An 18,103-nucleotide genomic window follows, 5' to 3' on the forward strand; every position below is an offset into this window, starting at 1 on the left:
GTGTATTTTAATTATCTGAAACAAGGTGGCAGCATTGGATGCAGCCATAGACTAAATACATATACGAATGTCAAAGTGACAGTTGTTTGTTGACAAAATGTACACGTCTTCTGAATGCTTATTACACGCTGAAGATATAATGATATGGCGTGCGACAAATTACATCGACATTTAATATAACCTTACTTTATGACAGGGCAAGATTGCCATGGCTCATAGGTAAGATAGATTTACTCAGTTTCATAACTGCACATATTATAAATAAGCATTTACCATGAAGGGTTAACAGGATTTGAAGGTAATATGCTATTGAAATAACATGTCTCCTTTATTTGAATTGTAGGTTTTGACTATTTTGCGTTTCTACGCAGAGGGAGCGTACCAAAAACGGGTAGGCCAAGTCTTCTGCGCAATGAGCCAGGCATCAGTAAGCAGATGCATAGGAAACGTGTCCGATGCTATAATAGCAGTGCTTAGTAATACTTACATACAGTCGCCATACAGCGCTGACAGTCTTTAGTGTTGTGTTGATACCCTCTGATCAATTTATACAATATTACAATGTACATGTCATGTAACTAGAGTAACTGCGCATAGACACAAGTAAATTACCTACTCAATAAGAATTTAACGGGAATATTATTTTGTGTCGGTAAAAATATTTTTTAATTTCAGACTTCAAGAAAGGGCAGGTTTCCCCAAAATCATTGGGTGCATTAACTGCACCCATGTGCGAATATACCCGTCATACTTGGAGACTTTCAAAAATGAGCGCAGAAAATTTTCTGTAAATGTGAAATTCGTAATAAAATCTATGTTGTTTCTGATACATTCATATTCATTACGTATAATATCATAACATGACATTTATTTTTATGCAGGTATCTGATATGGACATTCTGGCAGTGAGTGCCAGATTTCCTTTGAGTGTTTATGACCAATTCATATTTAGTGGATCGTTGGTAAAAACTGAAATGAAACATCTACAGAACGACAAGAATTGGGAATTTTGTTCTATTAGGGAAGTATGTTAAACTTTACTTTACTATGGCAGTACCAGTAACAAATATTTTTGTTTGGTTTATATTCATCCGTATTTTGTATAGGTACTTCAAAGGAATCAAAATTTTGCATAGGTATGAATATGATATTTAATGAAAGTTTTTTAATTATTTAAATCCTGATTTCTAATATTTTTACAACTTTCAGTCGAAAACATATTCAAATTAACAGACTGTGTATATTGAAATCATTCTAGTGCCATCAGAGGCCAGCCAGACTCACTACACGGCTGCCCTCTGTTTGACCAGGGATGTGATTGAGTGTTTTTGGATAATGGACCACACCAGATCGCATAGCTACAGCAACAAGTGCAAGACCAACCGTGGCTATACATACAGTATACATGTATATATTAAATATAATTTATGTATATTTATTTATGGCTTATACACCAAAACAAAATATGTCACTTAACTGTACTTGAATATTTTTGCAGGATCATTCAATAAAAAATACTTGGTTTAGGTTAAGAAAGTTTTAATAATCATTTTTGCACAGAATACAAGAAAAATATTTATATAATTATTAGAATTACAATGAGCTTTAAAAGTAACACGATATTGTAATAAAATGGACAAATATGAAAAAAATAACAATAAATTGTATATAGATATGTAGACAGGGTTCAGATGATTCTGGCAGTGTAGGCGACTCATTTAGGTGTCAGTATTGTTACTTTCAAACGACAATAACACCGTTCCAATGTGATTCGGTCGTGCCAGAAGAATCTGTCCTTCCTCTATTTAGTAACCGGGCGTTTTACAACTTTAAATGAAAATTAAGTAACTTTAAATGAAAAATAATATAGATAGTATATTTTTTCTAGTATAATATTATTTAATTAGGTGACTTTTTATTTCTTTATTACTTGAAATGGTGTTTACATGGTAGATGGATTATAATGGTTTTGAAATATAGTTATTTTTGTTAATTCTACTTTAACTGAGTCATTTACCTTGACAGCTGTTTCGGCACATAAACTCATTTTCGGAACATTCAACAATAATTTGTGATTATAAAAGAGCTACAGGTCACGTAGCAAATTAAATACGCTTAGTTAAATAATAAATATGTACCAAATATTTTACAAAATACACCACATACATCCATCGAATATGGTATATAAAATACAGATTCAAGTATCAAATAATTCTTGGATAAATAGATGTTTATGTAAGTATATGTTTTTTTTAAATACTTACATGATACTGTGTTGTATAACATTTAAATTTATATTTTTGATTTTGATTTACATACTTAAATGTACCTACATAAATTTGTAATGTACAGTAGGTACTTAATTACATTTTTACCATTAAGAAATTACCCTTATTCGATTCTATCCACCCGCCATGTCTATAATCACCCCAACGCTGGATAGAAAGAGACATCACACAAAATTGGCTGTTTGATAATAAATGGTAGTTGAAAAATATTTTAGAGTATGATTATATCCATAGAAACAGGTTTCAAGTCATTCATGTTTGTCCGAATAATGTGTAGCAGAAAAATAGAAATTTTAAAATGGGTCTATTCAGTATTCACCCCATTCTACGGCAAACATTTTTCTTAATAAAAATAGGTACATCAATAGAGGAATCATAAAATGGACCTTGGCCCTCGCCCACGCCTTATTCATCCTTGTATATTATATTATCACACTTAATGTTTTGGAAAATTCATTAACATTGTGCACAAATGCCACTTTTGTTGATTGACACTTCACTTATTTGATATCTTTGTTCACATGAAGTACAATAAAAGTATGTAGCAGCGAAGAACTAGAGACCGAAAATAGTGGAAGGAGCTAGAAGAGGCTTTCATCTAGCAGTGGAATGACCCCGACTGATGTTGATGATGAAATATTATTTTATTCCTGTTAATGCCGGGGGTTTCATTTTTAATTTCTTCTGGTGCTTTGTACCTACGTTGAAAGGTTGAAGATCTTTGCTAAAATTAAATTTATCACAAAGCATTAGTATATCTCCAACATCATTCAGGTAGGTATCCATGATGGTAATATAATATTATGTACTTAGAGGAGGTACCTGACCTTTATATTTACATGCACATAACATTATTAATCTTATTGCCTAATGCAGACCAAGATATACCTACCTACATAATATTACATGAACAGAAGTTTAAGAACATCTCAATTAAGTTTAAAATGTTTGTAGGTATACAAATTAATGTGAAACAGAAAACATTGGTTATGTTAGGTAGGTACATGGAACATGTAGATATTATCTTGGTTCGCGGTCGGCACTGGGCAAAACCAGTTTATTAGCTCAATATACCTATACATAATGAAGGAAATATATAGTAGGTATATAGGTACATAATATCGTTTTTGTGATTGAGGTCTCTTGAGATCAAAAAACAAACACAACCTAGGTATGTCCTACTGTAAATAACCCGATAGTAAGTAGTATGTAAGGTTTTTGGTCTAAAACCTTACAAAATACCACAATGACGACATGGAGTACCTACTTATCTACCTATATGTATATTGGTATATCTTTAGCCACAATAGAAATGCTATGCTGCATAATGTTAGATGCAAAAAAATAATCTTAAAGACTACCTATCTAACCTAAAAAAATATTATCAAGATATTATCGACGAATATAAAATGGGTATTTACGTGACCGATACCGAATATGATTGAAGTAGGTATTGTAAATGATACCTAATTATAACATTATTGATATGACTGCTCGAAAGTCGAAACCAAAATGTCAAACGATCGCAATAAGTTAGAACTGTCAGTGCACTAACAATCAAAGTTATAAAGTTTCTGTTATTAAAAGCTATGCATGACGCAAATTAATAATATGTATTTTTTAAATATCGGGACCTTAGATTAAAGTTATTTATTTATAATAGCGTATTCATCCTGTCAAAAAACTATACATACTTTGGTTAGACAAAGATACCTACATAATATTATATGACGACCTTCATACCATTTTCAACAATTTCCCTGCCAATTTCATCCCATATCTTATCTTTCTTTCTTATGTTTTGTAGTCACTGTAAGTATCTTATCTATGAGTCACTGTCAGAGAAATCATAAAGGTTGGATATTTCCGGACCAACTCGATCAGCTGCTCAATATCTTCGCCATTTTGATTTTACTAATTCCCTTGGCGAAATCTGTCCGCCGCGAATAAATTCGCTGTCGACAAAGTTCCCGAAAATCGCAGCGAATATTCGCTGCAAATTAGCACTCAAGACGCAAGGCGGTCGAGCAAGCGTGCTCTGTCCCGTAAGCCAATACGAGCTTGATTGGCGAATAATTCGCTGCGAATATTCGTTTTGGTGTGTGGAGCCCTGGATGCAAAGAGATTGGACCCTACCACAGAAGGAGCAAACAAATGAGGTCCATTTACCTGGTCACAATAATTGAATGTTAAAAATCCAACTTTTTTTGGGTACGTTTATTTGTGCACAATTTTTTTTCGTTTGTGCACCTATAATAACCGAAAAATTCAAATTTCAATTTCTATGAGTGCACTCGTTTGTGCATCGCTACTGCACGTACATTATGGGGGTTATTCGAATTTCAATTTGGGTGACACAGCTAAATGCTGAATACTTGTGTCACTAAACTTGGAAGCTTAATAATTAGTTAATTGAAGATTTATATGTTTACAAATACACAAGACGTGACTTTATTTTCTACTTCTTTTCTTTGATTTCATGGATTTAGTTCCATAATTAATGCCATTTTACCTATATTGTAAAGAAAAAAATACAAATAAAACTACATTTATAAGTCAATACCATCAAAATGTCAAAAGTGCCCTTTTGCTTTTGGGGATTATTACTTTTTAATTATTTGTACCGTCCAACCTCCCTAGTACTTACTATAATTCCATTTTTTTTTTTAAATAGTAACACTCTGGAACTTATAAATCGTACCTGGCAGCACTCTGTTAGTTGTCAAACTCGAAATGTCATATTGTCAAAAATTCGCTTTGCAACAAACTGCAAAACAAAGAAATGACTACCGAATTATTCTTATAACGAAATAAGTTTAAAAATTCATATTTTTTTATATACCTAGTTCGCATTGCCATCGGCACTAATTGTTTTCTGTGATGTTTTTATTAACAAGGTATCGAAATTATATTTTGATTGCCGGGTTTTCATTCTTAGTGGGGTGCATGTTTGCTTTGAATGTGATGAATTTTGAAGTGTGTAATGGTGCCGTTGGTACAATTTCAATGTCTAATGATGCCGCTAACCCCGAAAAGAAAAAAGTGCAGTATATTGCGTTAATATTCTCTAATCCAGACAACATTGATCGCCGAAATGCCATTAGAAATACATGGTTAAAATTAAAAGAAGGCTTTAAACAGGATAAGTCAGTCAATAGTTCAGTGATGCAATCGCACTTCAGGCATCATTTTGTGGTCGGCGTATCTTCCGTCACTGACCATGTTAGAAAACAATTGAGAAACGAACAGCAAGAATTCAACGATCTATTAATATTACCACATCTAAAAGATCAGTACGCCACACTGAGTGAAAAACTTTTACAGTCTATCAAATGGATAAATGAAAATTATGTTAATATACATTACCTGCTGAAATGCGATGACGATTCTTTTGTAAGAATCGATGCCTTAATTCGCGAGCTGGAAAACAGAAAAGATAAAATAGTAAACCCGAATAATTCTATAAAATACTCATCCCTCACAAAAAAATTTGAAAAGGTTTGTAATTAAATATTTTTTTATTCAATAGGTACTGAATAGCAGCGGCGAAGGGTGGAAGTAGGCGGTTAAGATCCAACATAAATAATGCACATTTAACTTTGTTAGTCATGCATATTTGTTTTAATTTACAGATGGTGTTGGTTAATTTTTAAAAATCAATTAAACCCTGCCTAAACCAAACCATAATAGTTTTGGTATATTTTGAGATACGATCCGCGATCTGTCAAAATTGTGCGCACTTTTTCATTCATACGTATTTGTTTTTGTTGAATTAGAAACATACACCCGTACAGTTCGGTTATGAGGAATACAGCGGAAAACACATTTTGAAAATACCCGATATACTGGATTATTTGTTAGTTTGGGTTAGTTTAGGTTTGGTTAGGTTAACCTAACAAATAATCCAGTATATCGGCTATTATATTATACCTATTATACAATCATGTTCTTGGTTAGTTTTTTTTAATTCAATAATCCCTGCCTAAACCAAACTATAATAGATAAAAAATATTATTCTATCTATGAAATATCCAAAGGTATGTAACATTTAATTGCATAATTTTGGATATTTTATAGATATATAAGTATTTTTTGACTACATATTATTTATTATGGCTTGATTTCACAGGGTTTAATTGAATTTTAAAAACTAACCAACATGGTCTGTATATTGTAGTCTTATTTCATTGAAAACATATACGTATGACTGACACAGTTTAGTCTGCACTATTTATGTGCGGATCTTAACAGCCTACCTCCTACCTTCACCACTGTTGAATAGACATAATATTTCAGAATGGAAAATTATTTTTATTGACTATACCGAATGAATTCTTCACAAAAATATTTTAAGTCTCGATTTATTACAAAAAGCGCCAAGTCCGTGTTTCATATTATTTAAAGCTTGGTTGATTTCGCGCATGTTTAAGTCAACCAATAAGGGATTGTTCAATATTGGAAATGGCGTCTCCCATGCTGTAGCATCCGGTGAACTCATGACATTGCCACAGAAATATGTGCCTATATTAAAAAGTGAGGTACAAGTAGCGCTACGTCCAATTTTATTTTGCCTATATTTATTACATTTAAGAGTTTATCGGCTGAAACAAACTGCCATTTGGTTCTAATTTTGACATAGAATACAACGGAAAAAATATTCTCATGTTAATACAAATAATTGAAGCTTGAAACATAAAAACGTTGTTTCCCGAAAATATTGAATTGTGGACTTGTCATTTTTTGTAATAAGACGCCTCATATACACAAATCATCGGAAAATCAACATTTCAAAAATGGCAACAATTCTGTCTGCGGATTTTTGGAATCTTTTATAGTTGACTCGTTAAAAGCATTACATCTTTATTTTATTATTAAAAGTTAACAAGCCTATTTTTTTTTCCAGGAAGTTCATATACCAGTGACTGGCTTATACTGGGGATACTTCAAGGGAAACGCACATGTCAAAACAAGAGGTCGATGGGCAGAAGAAAATTGGTTCCTATGTGAAGAATACTTGCCATATGCCTTAGGAGGAGGTTACGTCTTATCTGCAGATATTGTGGCTTTTATCGCTCAAAATTCACATTATTTACAGTATGTTCTGACTTTATTTTATTCGTATTCTTCAGGATTTCAAAATTATGCATTACGGTGCATCGCAATCTTTGTCACAGATCACTAATCAATTACAAAAATTCTCGAAGAATTTTTAAATATTCTTCATCTTCTTTGGCCATATCCGCCCCTTAACTGGAGCATATGGACACCACGCAGCGCCTCCAAGAATCCCTGTCGCTCGCCAGTCTTCTTGCTTCGTTCCAGGTCAAACCAGCATCCCGTAGGTCCACCGTATACACTCTGTAGATTGTATTTAGCGGCCTTCCAGGTCGCCGGAATCCGGTGGGCTTGAAGAACAGGCAAGCCAGGTTAAAGTTCTCTTCTGGCATCTGCAGCACGTGGCCGAGCCAGGTCCAACGTCGCCTCTTCACTTTCAGCGTGATGAGAGGCTGCTTGGTGCGTTCTCTTATCTCCTCGTTGCTCCTAAAGTCATACCACTGCACACCCAGTATTCGTCGCAAACATCTGTTTTCGACGCTCAGTATATGGTTGCTCTGAGCCTTCGTAAGGTGCCATGATTCGCTACCATAAAGCAGCACCGTCAGAATGCAAGTGTCGAATAGGCGGCATTTGGTTTTGACCGAGTACAATCTTGAGTCCCAGACATTTCGCATCGAGTTGAATGTTGCTCCAGCCATTCCCATTCGGATAGCGAGCTCTTTCTGCAAAATGCCATCTCCCGTGATGTGTACCCCCAGGTACTTGAAGCTGTCGACGCTCTCGATGTTTTGTCCATCGCTAATCAGAGGGAAATGTGGATCAGGACAGGTGCTATTGCACAAGACGTTGGTTTTCTTCACGTTGATTTTCAAACCAACGCGAGAGGAGTTGTTATGCAACCTGTCGATTGTCTCTTGAATGCCCTCGATTGAGTTGTCGAATAGGACAGCATCATTGGCGTATTCCAGGTCTCATAGCTTCACCGTGGGGGTAACAGGTATGCCTCGGTCGGGTGGTATTGACTTCCGTAGTATGAAGTCAAAGAGAATGATAAAGAGAAACGGTGCAAGGACACAGCCCTGTCTGACTCCGGTCGTGACCCCGAACCATTCCGTGACAGTGTCTCCAATTCTGACACAGCATTCGCTATTCTCGTGCAGGCTTTTGATTATGGCAATGATCTTGGGAGGGATCCCGTATGCTCCCAGTATCATCCAGAGGAAGGGGTAGTGCGGACTGTCGAAAGCCTTCTCATAATCCACAAAGCAGCAAGCCATCGGACTGTTCAGCTCATGGCTCTGCTGGAGAAGACATCGAAGGTTGTGGATTTGGTCTGCACACGCTCGACCAGGTAGAAACCCGGCTTGGTTTTTCCTGAGGACGTGCATTGTTGGGTCCCTTATTCTCATCAAAATGATGTTTGCCAAAATCTTTCCCAGAACACTGAGTAGCGCAATGCCTCGGTAATTGTCGCAGCTTAGAGGGTCACCTTTTTTAAGAAGTGTGATGATTTCACCGTTCACCCAGTTCCTTGGGCATCGCTCTTCTTCCCACACCTTTGTCATCAGATGAAACATAGGGTGCAGGATTGCGCTCAAGCTGTACTTGATGAGGATGAATCCCGTCTCCCCCGGTGCCTTTCTGTTCTTGAGCCTTTTCACAGCCGATTTTATCTCGGTGTGCGTGGGCGGGCAATCGGAAATGTCGGTCGCTCGGGGAATGTCCAAAAGTAAAGCTTCCGCAGATATGTCAATGGGATCCAAAGGGAGTGGGCAGTTCAGCACTCCGCAGAAATGATTCTTCCAAATCTTCTTGACGCATTCTGCGTCAGACTCTATTGCTCCACTGGGACCACAAATGGCTCCGGGAGTCGGTGGTCGCCTGCTGCAGACTTCACGGGTGATTCGGAAGAGTTTCCTTGTGTCATTTCTGCTTGCTGCCTCCTCTGCCGCTTCGTAGATACGATCTACACTATCTCGTACAGCAGTTTCGAAGTCGATCCGAATTCTTCGGCGTCGGAGCTTCTCAACGTCAATTCGTTCGCGCTTTGGAGGCCTTGCCTGGCGACTGAGTTTTACTCGGATGTTTCCAATAAGTAACTCATGATCGCTATGGATATCGGCGCCTCTGTAAGTACGCACGTCGAGAAGTTCCTTTCGGTGCTTCAAGCTGTACAAGAAGTGGTCAATCTGCGTCCTCGTGCGTCCATCAGGAGACGTCCACGTATATTTGTGAATGTCTTTGTGGGGAAAAACAGTGCCTCCGATTGCGAGCTCGTTCAGAGTGGCGAATTCTACGAGCCGCTCACCATTATCGTTGGGGTCACCGAGGCCGTGTCGTCCCATCACCGTGGGGCCAAACACCGGGTCTGCTCCTACTCTCGCATTATAATCCCCCATTACAATCACGCGGTCTCTTCGGGGGATGGCGGAGACTGCCGCGTGGAGAGAATCGTAGAAGGCATCGTTTATCTGCGCGTCGGCATCCTCAGTGGGGGCGTAGCACTGAAAGACAGTCAAGGAGCTACCAGGCGTCTTGAAAAAGGCACGTATCAGTCTCTCCGAGATTGGTTCCCATTTCACGAGGTAACGGGCCGCTCTCTTTGACATCAATACTGCCACTCCCTGGCGATGGTATTGCTCCTGACCTGAGTAGACAATAGAGTAACCCTCAATCAACTTTCTCCCGGCTCCTTTCCAGCGCACTTCGCTCAGCCCTAGGATGTCCATACCGTAGGTGTGCATGATGCGTGTGGCGTGCAGGTCCTTTCCGGGGGTACGCAGGGTGCGAACATTATATGTCCCAATAGGATTACTCTACCTGTTTCATTGTCCATTTCCATGCAAGATCGTCGTTTTACAGAGCCGGTTGTCGTCTGAGGCTGCTGTGTAGGTGTTTTGTTAATTTGTTTCGTTTAAGGAGGCAAGGTGATTAGCCCAGCGCTCCCGAGGCCTGAGCCACGAGGGCAGTGAAGGTCGGCTCGACCAGGTTTTTCTGTCGGGGATTTCCTTCCCTTAGCCAGAAGGCCAGTTTTATGGCGCCGGTGACTCGCCCTTCGCCCCTGCTGCTTACGCTGCATTGCCCGGAGGTCGCCGCGGGGAGGCCAGCAGATGGGACTTGCTGGTAGTTTGGCATTTCCCAACTTTTGCTATGAACACATCTACTGGCGTCAATGTGTCCACTTGGGGCCGACCAGCCGTTGACCGCCAAAAAATATTACTACTACTACTATATTAAATATTACTTTTATATTAACATATTTTGTGTGTCAATGCTCAAATAACCTACTCGTAAATTTCGGGTCCCCCCTCCCAGAAACGGAAAACATACAAATTATTTAAGTGAATGGAATATTACTTCTTCTATTGTACGGCACGCAAGGCATATGACCACTGTAAGACCCGTAGCATTCATAAATTGGTTAATATCTGTATCCAATCATTGCATTAATATTTAAATGCAGCATGTCTAAAAGACGAAACGGCGCGAACAACACAAACGGGCGCACATGATCCAAATAATTATTACGACCGTTAAGCCTCACATTCGATAACTACTAGTAGATTCGACAGCTCACAATAACTCGTAGGCGAACACTAGTTATACATGCAGCCCAGGTGTTTATCGGTAGACCAATGTTTAGAGTGCCTGTGTATGGGTAATGTACATAAAAAATGGGTTATTTCACCGTTGAAGCAATGAGAAGCTATGAGTAGCAGGCTGGGTAAATGTGGAATGAATGACAGCATTTTTTGAAATCATTAAATATTATGATATTTTTCAAAATGGACTACCCCAAACCATTTTACCAAGTTTTTATTAGCTCGTATTCTTGTTTGTCCAGTACAAATTTTTTCTTGTGTGTCCAGTAAATTTTTTTTCTTGTTTGTCTAAGATTTGTATTGGACGATTGAAGATTTTCAACTAACTTCCCGACTAGCTAGACATTTGAAACTTTTAGAATATATCAGAACACAACGACAATGCATTCTTTTAATACTCTTAACCATTTTTAAGCAGAATTGAATTCATTTTCAGTTATTTCTGTTTTGTATGGAAAGTTATTATTGTTGGTTGCTAAGAGGGTCCTAGCAACAAAATTATTAATATATACGTGCGTTACTATGGAAATCAATATGAAATGTCAAAATGACATTTCAGTATTTCTATCAAGTACAATAAAGAGTTTTTATTAATACATAGAATTGTCAAGTTTATATGATTCAACAGAAAATTTAAAAACGTGGTATATAAAAAGTTCTTTTTATCTTGTAATTATTTCTATGTAAACATGTTTGATAAGTTAGAAAAATCTTTATTGCATTTTCTCCAATAGATGGAAACTTTTTTTTGCAGTCAAATTCAAAGAACTGAACATCAAGGGTGGGTTTTATATTTCGTCAAATACATGACCACATCCTTTTTTTTCCTTTTCTAAATATATTCTAAATATTTTGAATATTGATTTGGTCAAAATTTCCTCAAGCACACTTACATATTGTTCTTCTAGTGCTGATAATAGAATCGAAATTGAAACATTGAAATTGAAAACATGTTTGCATATTTTAGTTTGATCCTTGTATTTTTCTATGGATAATTTAACTGGCGCGCATTGTTAATTGTTTCGTTTCGTTCCATTTAGTATGTCACCTCGTAGCATAGTGGATAATGCGCGGACGGGGCGTAAACCCAAGAGATGCAGGTTCGATTCCTGCCGGGTGTCTTACTTTTTTTTTCCAATGGTTATAATATATTTTCACAGAAGTATTTTTCAAAATTATGTGTGTTGAATTATTAAATATTCTGTACATTTGCGCATTGAAAGATGGTGACTATAAACCCATGTTTATAGTAATCATCTTTGGCGGTTTGTTTTGACATTTTGTTATAATGTATGTATGAAATGCTGGTTTTGTGTTGTCATTGATAGATATAGTGAATCTAAAATTGTGTTGAAACCCTTGGTTTTTGACAGATGCAAGCGATAACAGTGTAAATTTTGCTACAAATAATTCTGCAATGCGAAATATCTTGCAGCCTATTTAATCAGTAGGCTTTGTAACCTTTATTTCAGCTGCACTTTCATATATTTGCTATATAGAGATAGTTTTGTTAAAATGTGTTTCCGCTTGATGTTCACTACAATATATAAAAATTTATCTATCAAGTATCTATCAAAATTTATGTTTGAGCTATTAATGTTATAATTATTGTCAATACTATGTCTTAGAATAGAAGCTATGTAATGTGAGAAAGGGGTTGATAAAATTCCAAGTTATATAGGGGGTGGTAGTTTTTAATGAGAAATAGTGAGGAACAGGAACTGGCAGTAGTTGAAGCCCACAGTTCTAGACAACATGTGGGTAGTGATTAAAGACTTAACATAAATAAATATTTTTTAATGTCTCATTTTAATAATACTGTAGTACCTTTTTATGTTTAAAACAAAACATAACCAACTTTACTCCGAAGGCAACACCATTCCTTATCGATGGTCGACTTTGAAGAGTGTTCGGCCGAAATAACATAGAGGCCGCTGTCTAATTTCCGGCGCCAAGAACGGATGTCTCGTGGCGTGACACAGGACTCAGGGCTTTTTGAATTTGTCTGCCGTCCGATACAATCGTGCTTCAGTGAGGTCTACCCGATAGCATCATGGACGTGACCTAACTGGAGTCCGGCGCGGCCATGCCGAGAAGCCTCTGTTTTCGTTCCACTATTGGTATTTGAACTTATTATTTGATCCACCAATCTTGATTATTTCTCTTTAATTTAGCGACGTGTATTTAATTAAATCTAGTTAGCCATTTCAATTTTAGTACTGTGCCAGCCTAATATCTATTCTTCAATGTATTATAAATTCCTTTTTGTCATAATATAGTTTACTGTCAAAGTAGTAACCGGTCTTTCATTTATTTATTGTTTCTATATTCTATACTTGTTTGACTTATCTATCACGGTCTATAAGACCGTATGGCGCCCCAATGTCATTCTTAGCAATGGATTCTATGAGCCTTCAGCCATAAGAATCCCAATCTAATCTTAATTTCAGTAGTCAGTTGTGGGGTTTCCAAAGGAGTAGCCTTTTTTTAGATAAATCATATTATTCATAGTATAAAGTCTTTACCAGTACAATGCCATAAAATCGTAGCTAAGATAATATTATGTGATTCTGGAATAGTCTTATTATTTTGTTAGTGTATTCTTGTTTCATAATTCTCTTGGCATTTTGTCCAAAATGAAATGACTCAATTTGTGATACACACAAGTTATGTCCAGTGTTGTCCAATATTGCTTGCGAAGTTTCTTTGTGCACATACTGTACAAGAGTTGACACTCTGAATTCTTCTCTATTTTCGGATGCCATAAATGATCGCACAAGCTATATCTATTTCCATAAAATAATGATATTCTAAAACATTATGGTAATGGTTTGACATTTTGTTTTCAGATTTTACAACTCAGAGGATGTGTCAGTGGGAGTATGGACAGCTGCATTGTCACGCGTGGATCGCTTTCATGATGTTAGGTTCGATACCGAATGGTCAAGCCGCGGTTGCAACGATTCATATCTGATCAGACATAAGCAGTCTATCGAAGACATGCAAGACATGTTCACAGTCTTAACAGAATCTGAAGGATCAAGAATATGTCGGTTAAATTACTCACTCCGTCCAGCTTATGATTATAATTGGAATGTTTTACCAAGTCGGTGTTGTGATATAAAAAATTAGAAGAAAATCCTACATACCTAGATAAAAATTATTTAAAAAAACTCTATCATGATTATCATTCAAAGTAACTGACATTTGAGGATTTTAGTTCCAAAGTCAGTTACTTTCACTAGGTATTCATTTTTTTTTACATTATATTCTCTACTAACTAGTGAATACAATACCAGTTTCACAGTAGTTTTCGATACCGAAATACCGGTATATTCGGTATTAAAAAATCGGAAACTAAATGTATTAATAAACATTAAATGTAGGTACATTTTTTGTTGAGTTACACAATGCCTGGTTTGTTCCCGTTATTAAAGATTACAGTGAAATACGTTCAAGGAGAATTTAATAAAGACTTGGTCAATCGACTAACAAATGGTGAAAGATTTAGTTTACCTTTTAATGAATAGACTTCAGTAAAGAACCGCTGTTATTTAAATGTAATTGTGAATGGTGAATTGACTTCAAAGTTGCAATTATGAGATTGTAAATTCTACACAACTACTTCAAACATTTTGTAAATGAATTCTCGCTCTTAAATGATCTTTGTTTATTAGTACATATTATTTATGTTCAAAACATTCTAATTATTATGATGGTTGCAATGAAAGTAATTACACCCACGATGGCCGCGTGGATTAAGCGCCGGTCTATAGTGTCGAGGGTCCCAGGTTCGAATCCTGGGTCTGGCAAGTTCACATATTGTTTTTCAATTTGTGCATGAGTCAGAGTATGGTCCTAATAGGTTGAGCAAGTGGCTGACATCCATTTCTCGTAAAAATAAAATCTGTTAATAGAAACCTCCACTCTGTGGAGGCCCATATGATCCTATTATGATCGGACATGATCAAAAGAAGAAAGAAAAGAATTACATTGTATTATGTATGACTCATCAACTCTTAAAACCCGCTCTGGAAATTTTGCAAATCCACTTTGGATATTTTTAAAACCTCCTTTTTTATAAAAAGTAAAAAGTCACCAGAGCGGATTTGTGACTCAACAACATGGGATATACTACAATGTTGTGAATAAAATAATTATAATATCTTTTCATACAAAACAGTTAATCTTGGCTCACATAATAATATAAGTATGTATGTGAAATATTACTAATTGTTTTTTTAGTGATGTCACTTGTAATCGTTTAATCCTTAGCACCTCAATTGATTGATTACTATTGATTGTACTTATTTCCTAAAAACTTTTGCATTTATTTTTATGTAAATAATCAAAGTCATACTTTCTGCAGATTATTAGTTGTATTTTTTTTTATTAACAATGTATATTGCAATAAAAGTATCATATACTATAGGCAACGCTTGTAGTCGAATGAGTATGGCACTGGCTTCTAATACAGGGTATTCAGGGTTCCATTCCTGCAGGCCTATTCTTAATGCTTCTTACGCGGCAACTGACTTTAGTCAGCCTATATACGCGGGTCATCCGTGCGGCAGCTGACTAAAGTCATTTCGATTTTGGTTTGCATAGTACGGTTTTCGCCCAGGCGCGATAAATTCGAATATTGATTTAATTTATTCAAAAATCATCCTTTTCCTGACATCTGTCGATGTTTAGCCTAAACTTTTGTTCTATCTAATTTAAATAAATATTTTTCGTGAGCGTCTCAGATTAAAAAAATATCACTCACCAGGTCACTTCAAATTTGCCGCGTATATGGTTCGGATCACTACTCAGTGCATGTGCGCCGATGACACTTTGCTGATGCATTTTTAACTATACGAGTTTGCGATATAATAATATATTATATTGTTTTTTAGTGATTGAAAAACCATTTGGTGCGTAAACTGTTAAATAGAATATTCGAAAGTTACATTGATCAAAGTGAATTTATAAAACATTTTTACAAAAGGAATGCTTTTGGAGGTTGCATTCATTCGTCTAGCCGCTAGTATATTATCCGCGAGTTAATAGTTTCGGAAAATAATTCTAACAAGGTGTAATTTAAATATACGAGTCCGCGATTTAATATTTCTCTTTGTTTATCGTTGATTAACATTTTTAAATACTATTTTCTGGTTATACTATTAGGTAAAACGGACAAAAATTGTTTATATACCCCAGTCATTTATAAAGAAAAGATATGTTAAGTGAGTTGAATTAAGTGAATAAACATTTTCACACAATCGAAGATTTCTGTATCGGAAAAATTAAAAACATTTTGTGATAGCTACGTATATTTTGTATGTTCAATTTTTTGTGATTATTTTAAAATGGATATTCCTGCTAATCTGTGAGATGAAATGGGAGAAGCAATTCATGATCCTGATTCAGATTATGAGTTAAGTGAAAATGAGTACTACGATGATTCAGATACTTCCAGTGCCCCATCAGAAAGTGCTCCAATTCAAGTGTAAATAGTAATGTTGTCGATCTGTCTTCGTGGACTACTGGGCCTTTCATACCATTTGTTCACGAATTTGATGATTTCTTTTCTGGAGTCAGCACACAAATTTATCAGATAGCTCTAAAGAAATAGATTTTTTTGAATTAAAATATTATAATGGACAGAATCGTAGTTGAAATAAATAACTACCTATTATACCGAAGACATTAAAAGGCAAGAACCGTCGCCGAAATCGGGAATGCATTAGTTTCGGAAGTATTCAAGATATATCTGTTCCATGTGCAATGTGCCATTATGTGTATACCCGACAATATCATGAAAAGCTTAATTATTGAAATTTTGAAGTGCTTTATTACGTAGAACAATTGGTGTTGATTTTATGTGTTCTGTTTAGTGTAGGTATAGCGTCACGATTATTTACCGAAAACAAACTAATAATATTTAAAAGAAGGGTGTGATATTATTTTTGTCGAAATTTATTAAGTGGTTTGGGTAGCCGGTAGACTATAAGAATACTGACCTGTTTATCATCTGTCATCGACGCACTTGTCCAGCGCCGATTCGTCATTGTCATGGCGGCACTAGGGTAAGCTGGCATTTTTTCTATGAAGCAATCTTGTTCGTGATTTCTTATCAGATTTATGCGACGAATGTTTATTTTTAGAGACGCATAAAATATTAGGTTCGGTAATAATCATTTTTGAACTTGACACTGATTTTTTACAACTCTATTTGTGTATTTTTGACATTAATTACGATTTATTGAAATCACAACGCGCACTGTTGTATTAAGGTGATACATCAGTGAACCGGCAAATAATTTTCAACTATAGGCGCGACAAAATTTTGGACTCGCTGCCATTCGGAGAGAGAACGTCGAGCTGGAAACACGTCAATTTGTTTCGTGATGGCGACGGGCGTATTAATTCTTAAATCGTGTAAAGATGACTAAAACGTTACCCATTTACTTTAAAAAGAAAACATGTCAATGAATATATTATTATTGTTACTGATAGAACAATAAACAGAACATTAAATGGACACATGTTGGATTTATATGACAAATTATATTTCGTTTGACATGCGTCATTTGCACCCGCGACCCGCAATCCGCGCATCGCCTAGCCACGATCTTTTTAGACTGTGCCTCAACTGAGGTATAACCTTAAGCCGGGATTCGTAGCACTTTGAAAGGGTTAACAGTTATCACTTTAGCATGTTTCCGTTATTTCATTGGTCTAAATTAGCACATTAAGAATTCTTTATACTAAATGTGATAAAACGGTTAGCGGCGGCTATTTTTAATTCTTGGTAGATATGTCGGTCAAATTCAAACAAAGCCGCAGTTAAATGTTATCACAATTAACCGCCAGAATAGGTAAAGTGATAATTGTGATATATTTATCACAATTAGCTCTTTTTCGATGTTAAGTGATAGTGTTAGAATAAGCCTGCTGGTATGGTTACAATATATCTATGTTAAGTTCTCAATCATGGGTCTGTAATGGTTTCACTAATAATTAGTATAGCCAGGGCCGAAAAAGCTTTGCCATGCAATCGATCGGATTGTTCTGATTTTTGGATATGTTTTATAAATGAAGTACATATGTGTTTTATTCAATGAATAATTCACAAGACTTAAAAATGTGACATTTTATATATTATGTATG

The 18,103-nt window shown here is 36.0% G+C and overlaps 1 protein-coding gene and 1 long non-coding RNA gene across 2 annotated transcripts; both read left to right on the forward strand.

Annotated features, from left to right (window-relative positions):
- Positions 1-75: 75 nt before the first annotated feature.
- LOC147079771 (uncharacterized) lies at positions 76-4,103 on the forward strand. Its single transcript, XR_015070332.1, has 3 exons — positions 76-298; positions 882-1,025; positions 1,259-4,103. It is a non-coding gene; the product is annotated as an uncharacterized LOC147079771 (long non-coding RNA).
- Positions 4,104-4,997: 894 nt separating this feature from the next.
- On the forward strand, positions 4,998-15,276 carry LOC147079772 (beta-1,3-galactosyltransferase 6-like). Its single transcript, XM_085944060.1, has 3 exons — positions 4,998-5,786; positions 7,192-7,382; positions 13,798-15,276. The coding sequence occupies exons 1-3, from the start codon at positions 5,169-5,171 to the stop codon at positions 14,078-14,080; spliced, it is 1,092 nt and encodes a 363-aa protein (XP_085800186.1). The 5' UTR covers positions 4,998-5,168; the 3' UTR covers positions 14,081-15,276.
- Positions 15,277-18,103: the final 2,827 nt, after the last annotated feature.

This window comes from Rhyacophila brunnea, unplaced genomic scaffold, assembly GCF_057557595.1.
Source record: "Rhyacophila brunnea isolate RB1 unplaced genomic scaffold, BYU_Rbru_1.0 scaffold_1, whole genome shotgun sequence".
Taxonomy (NCBI): domain Eukaryota; kingdom Metazoa; phylum Arthropoda; class Insecta; order Trichoptera; family Rhyacophilidae; genus Rhyacophila; species Rhyacophila brunnea.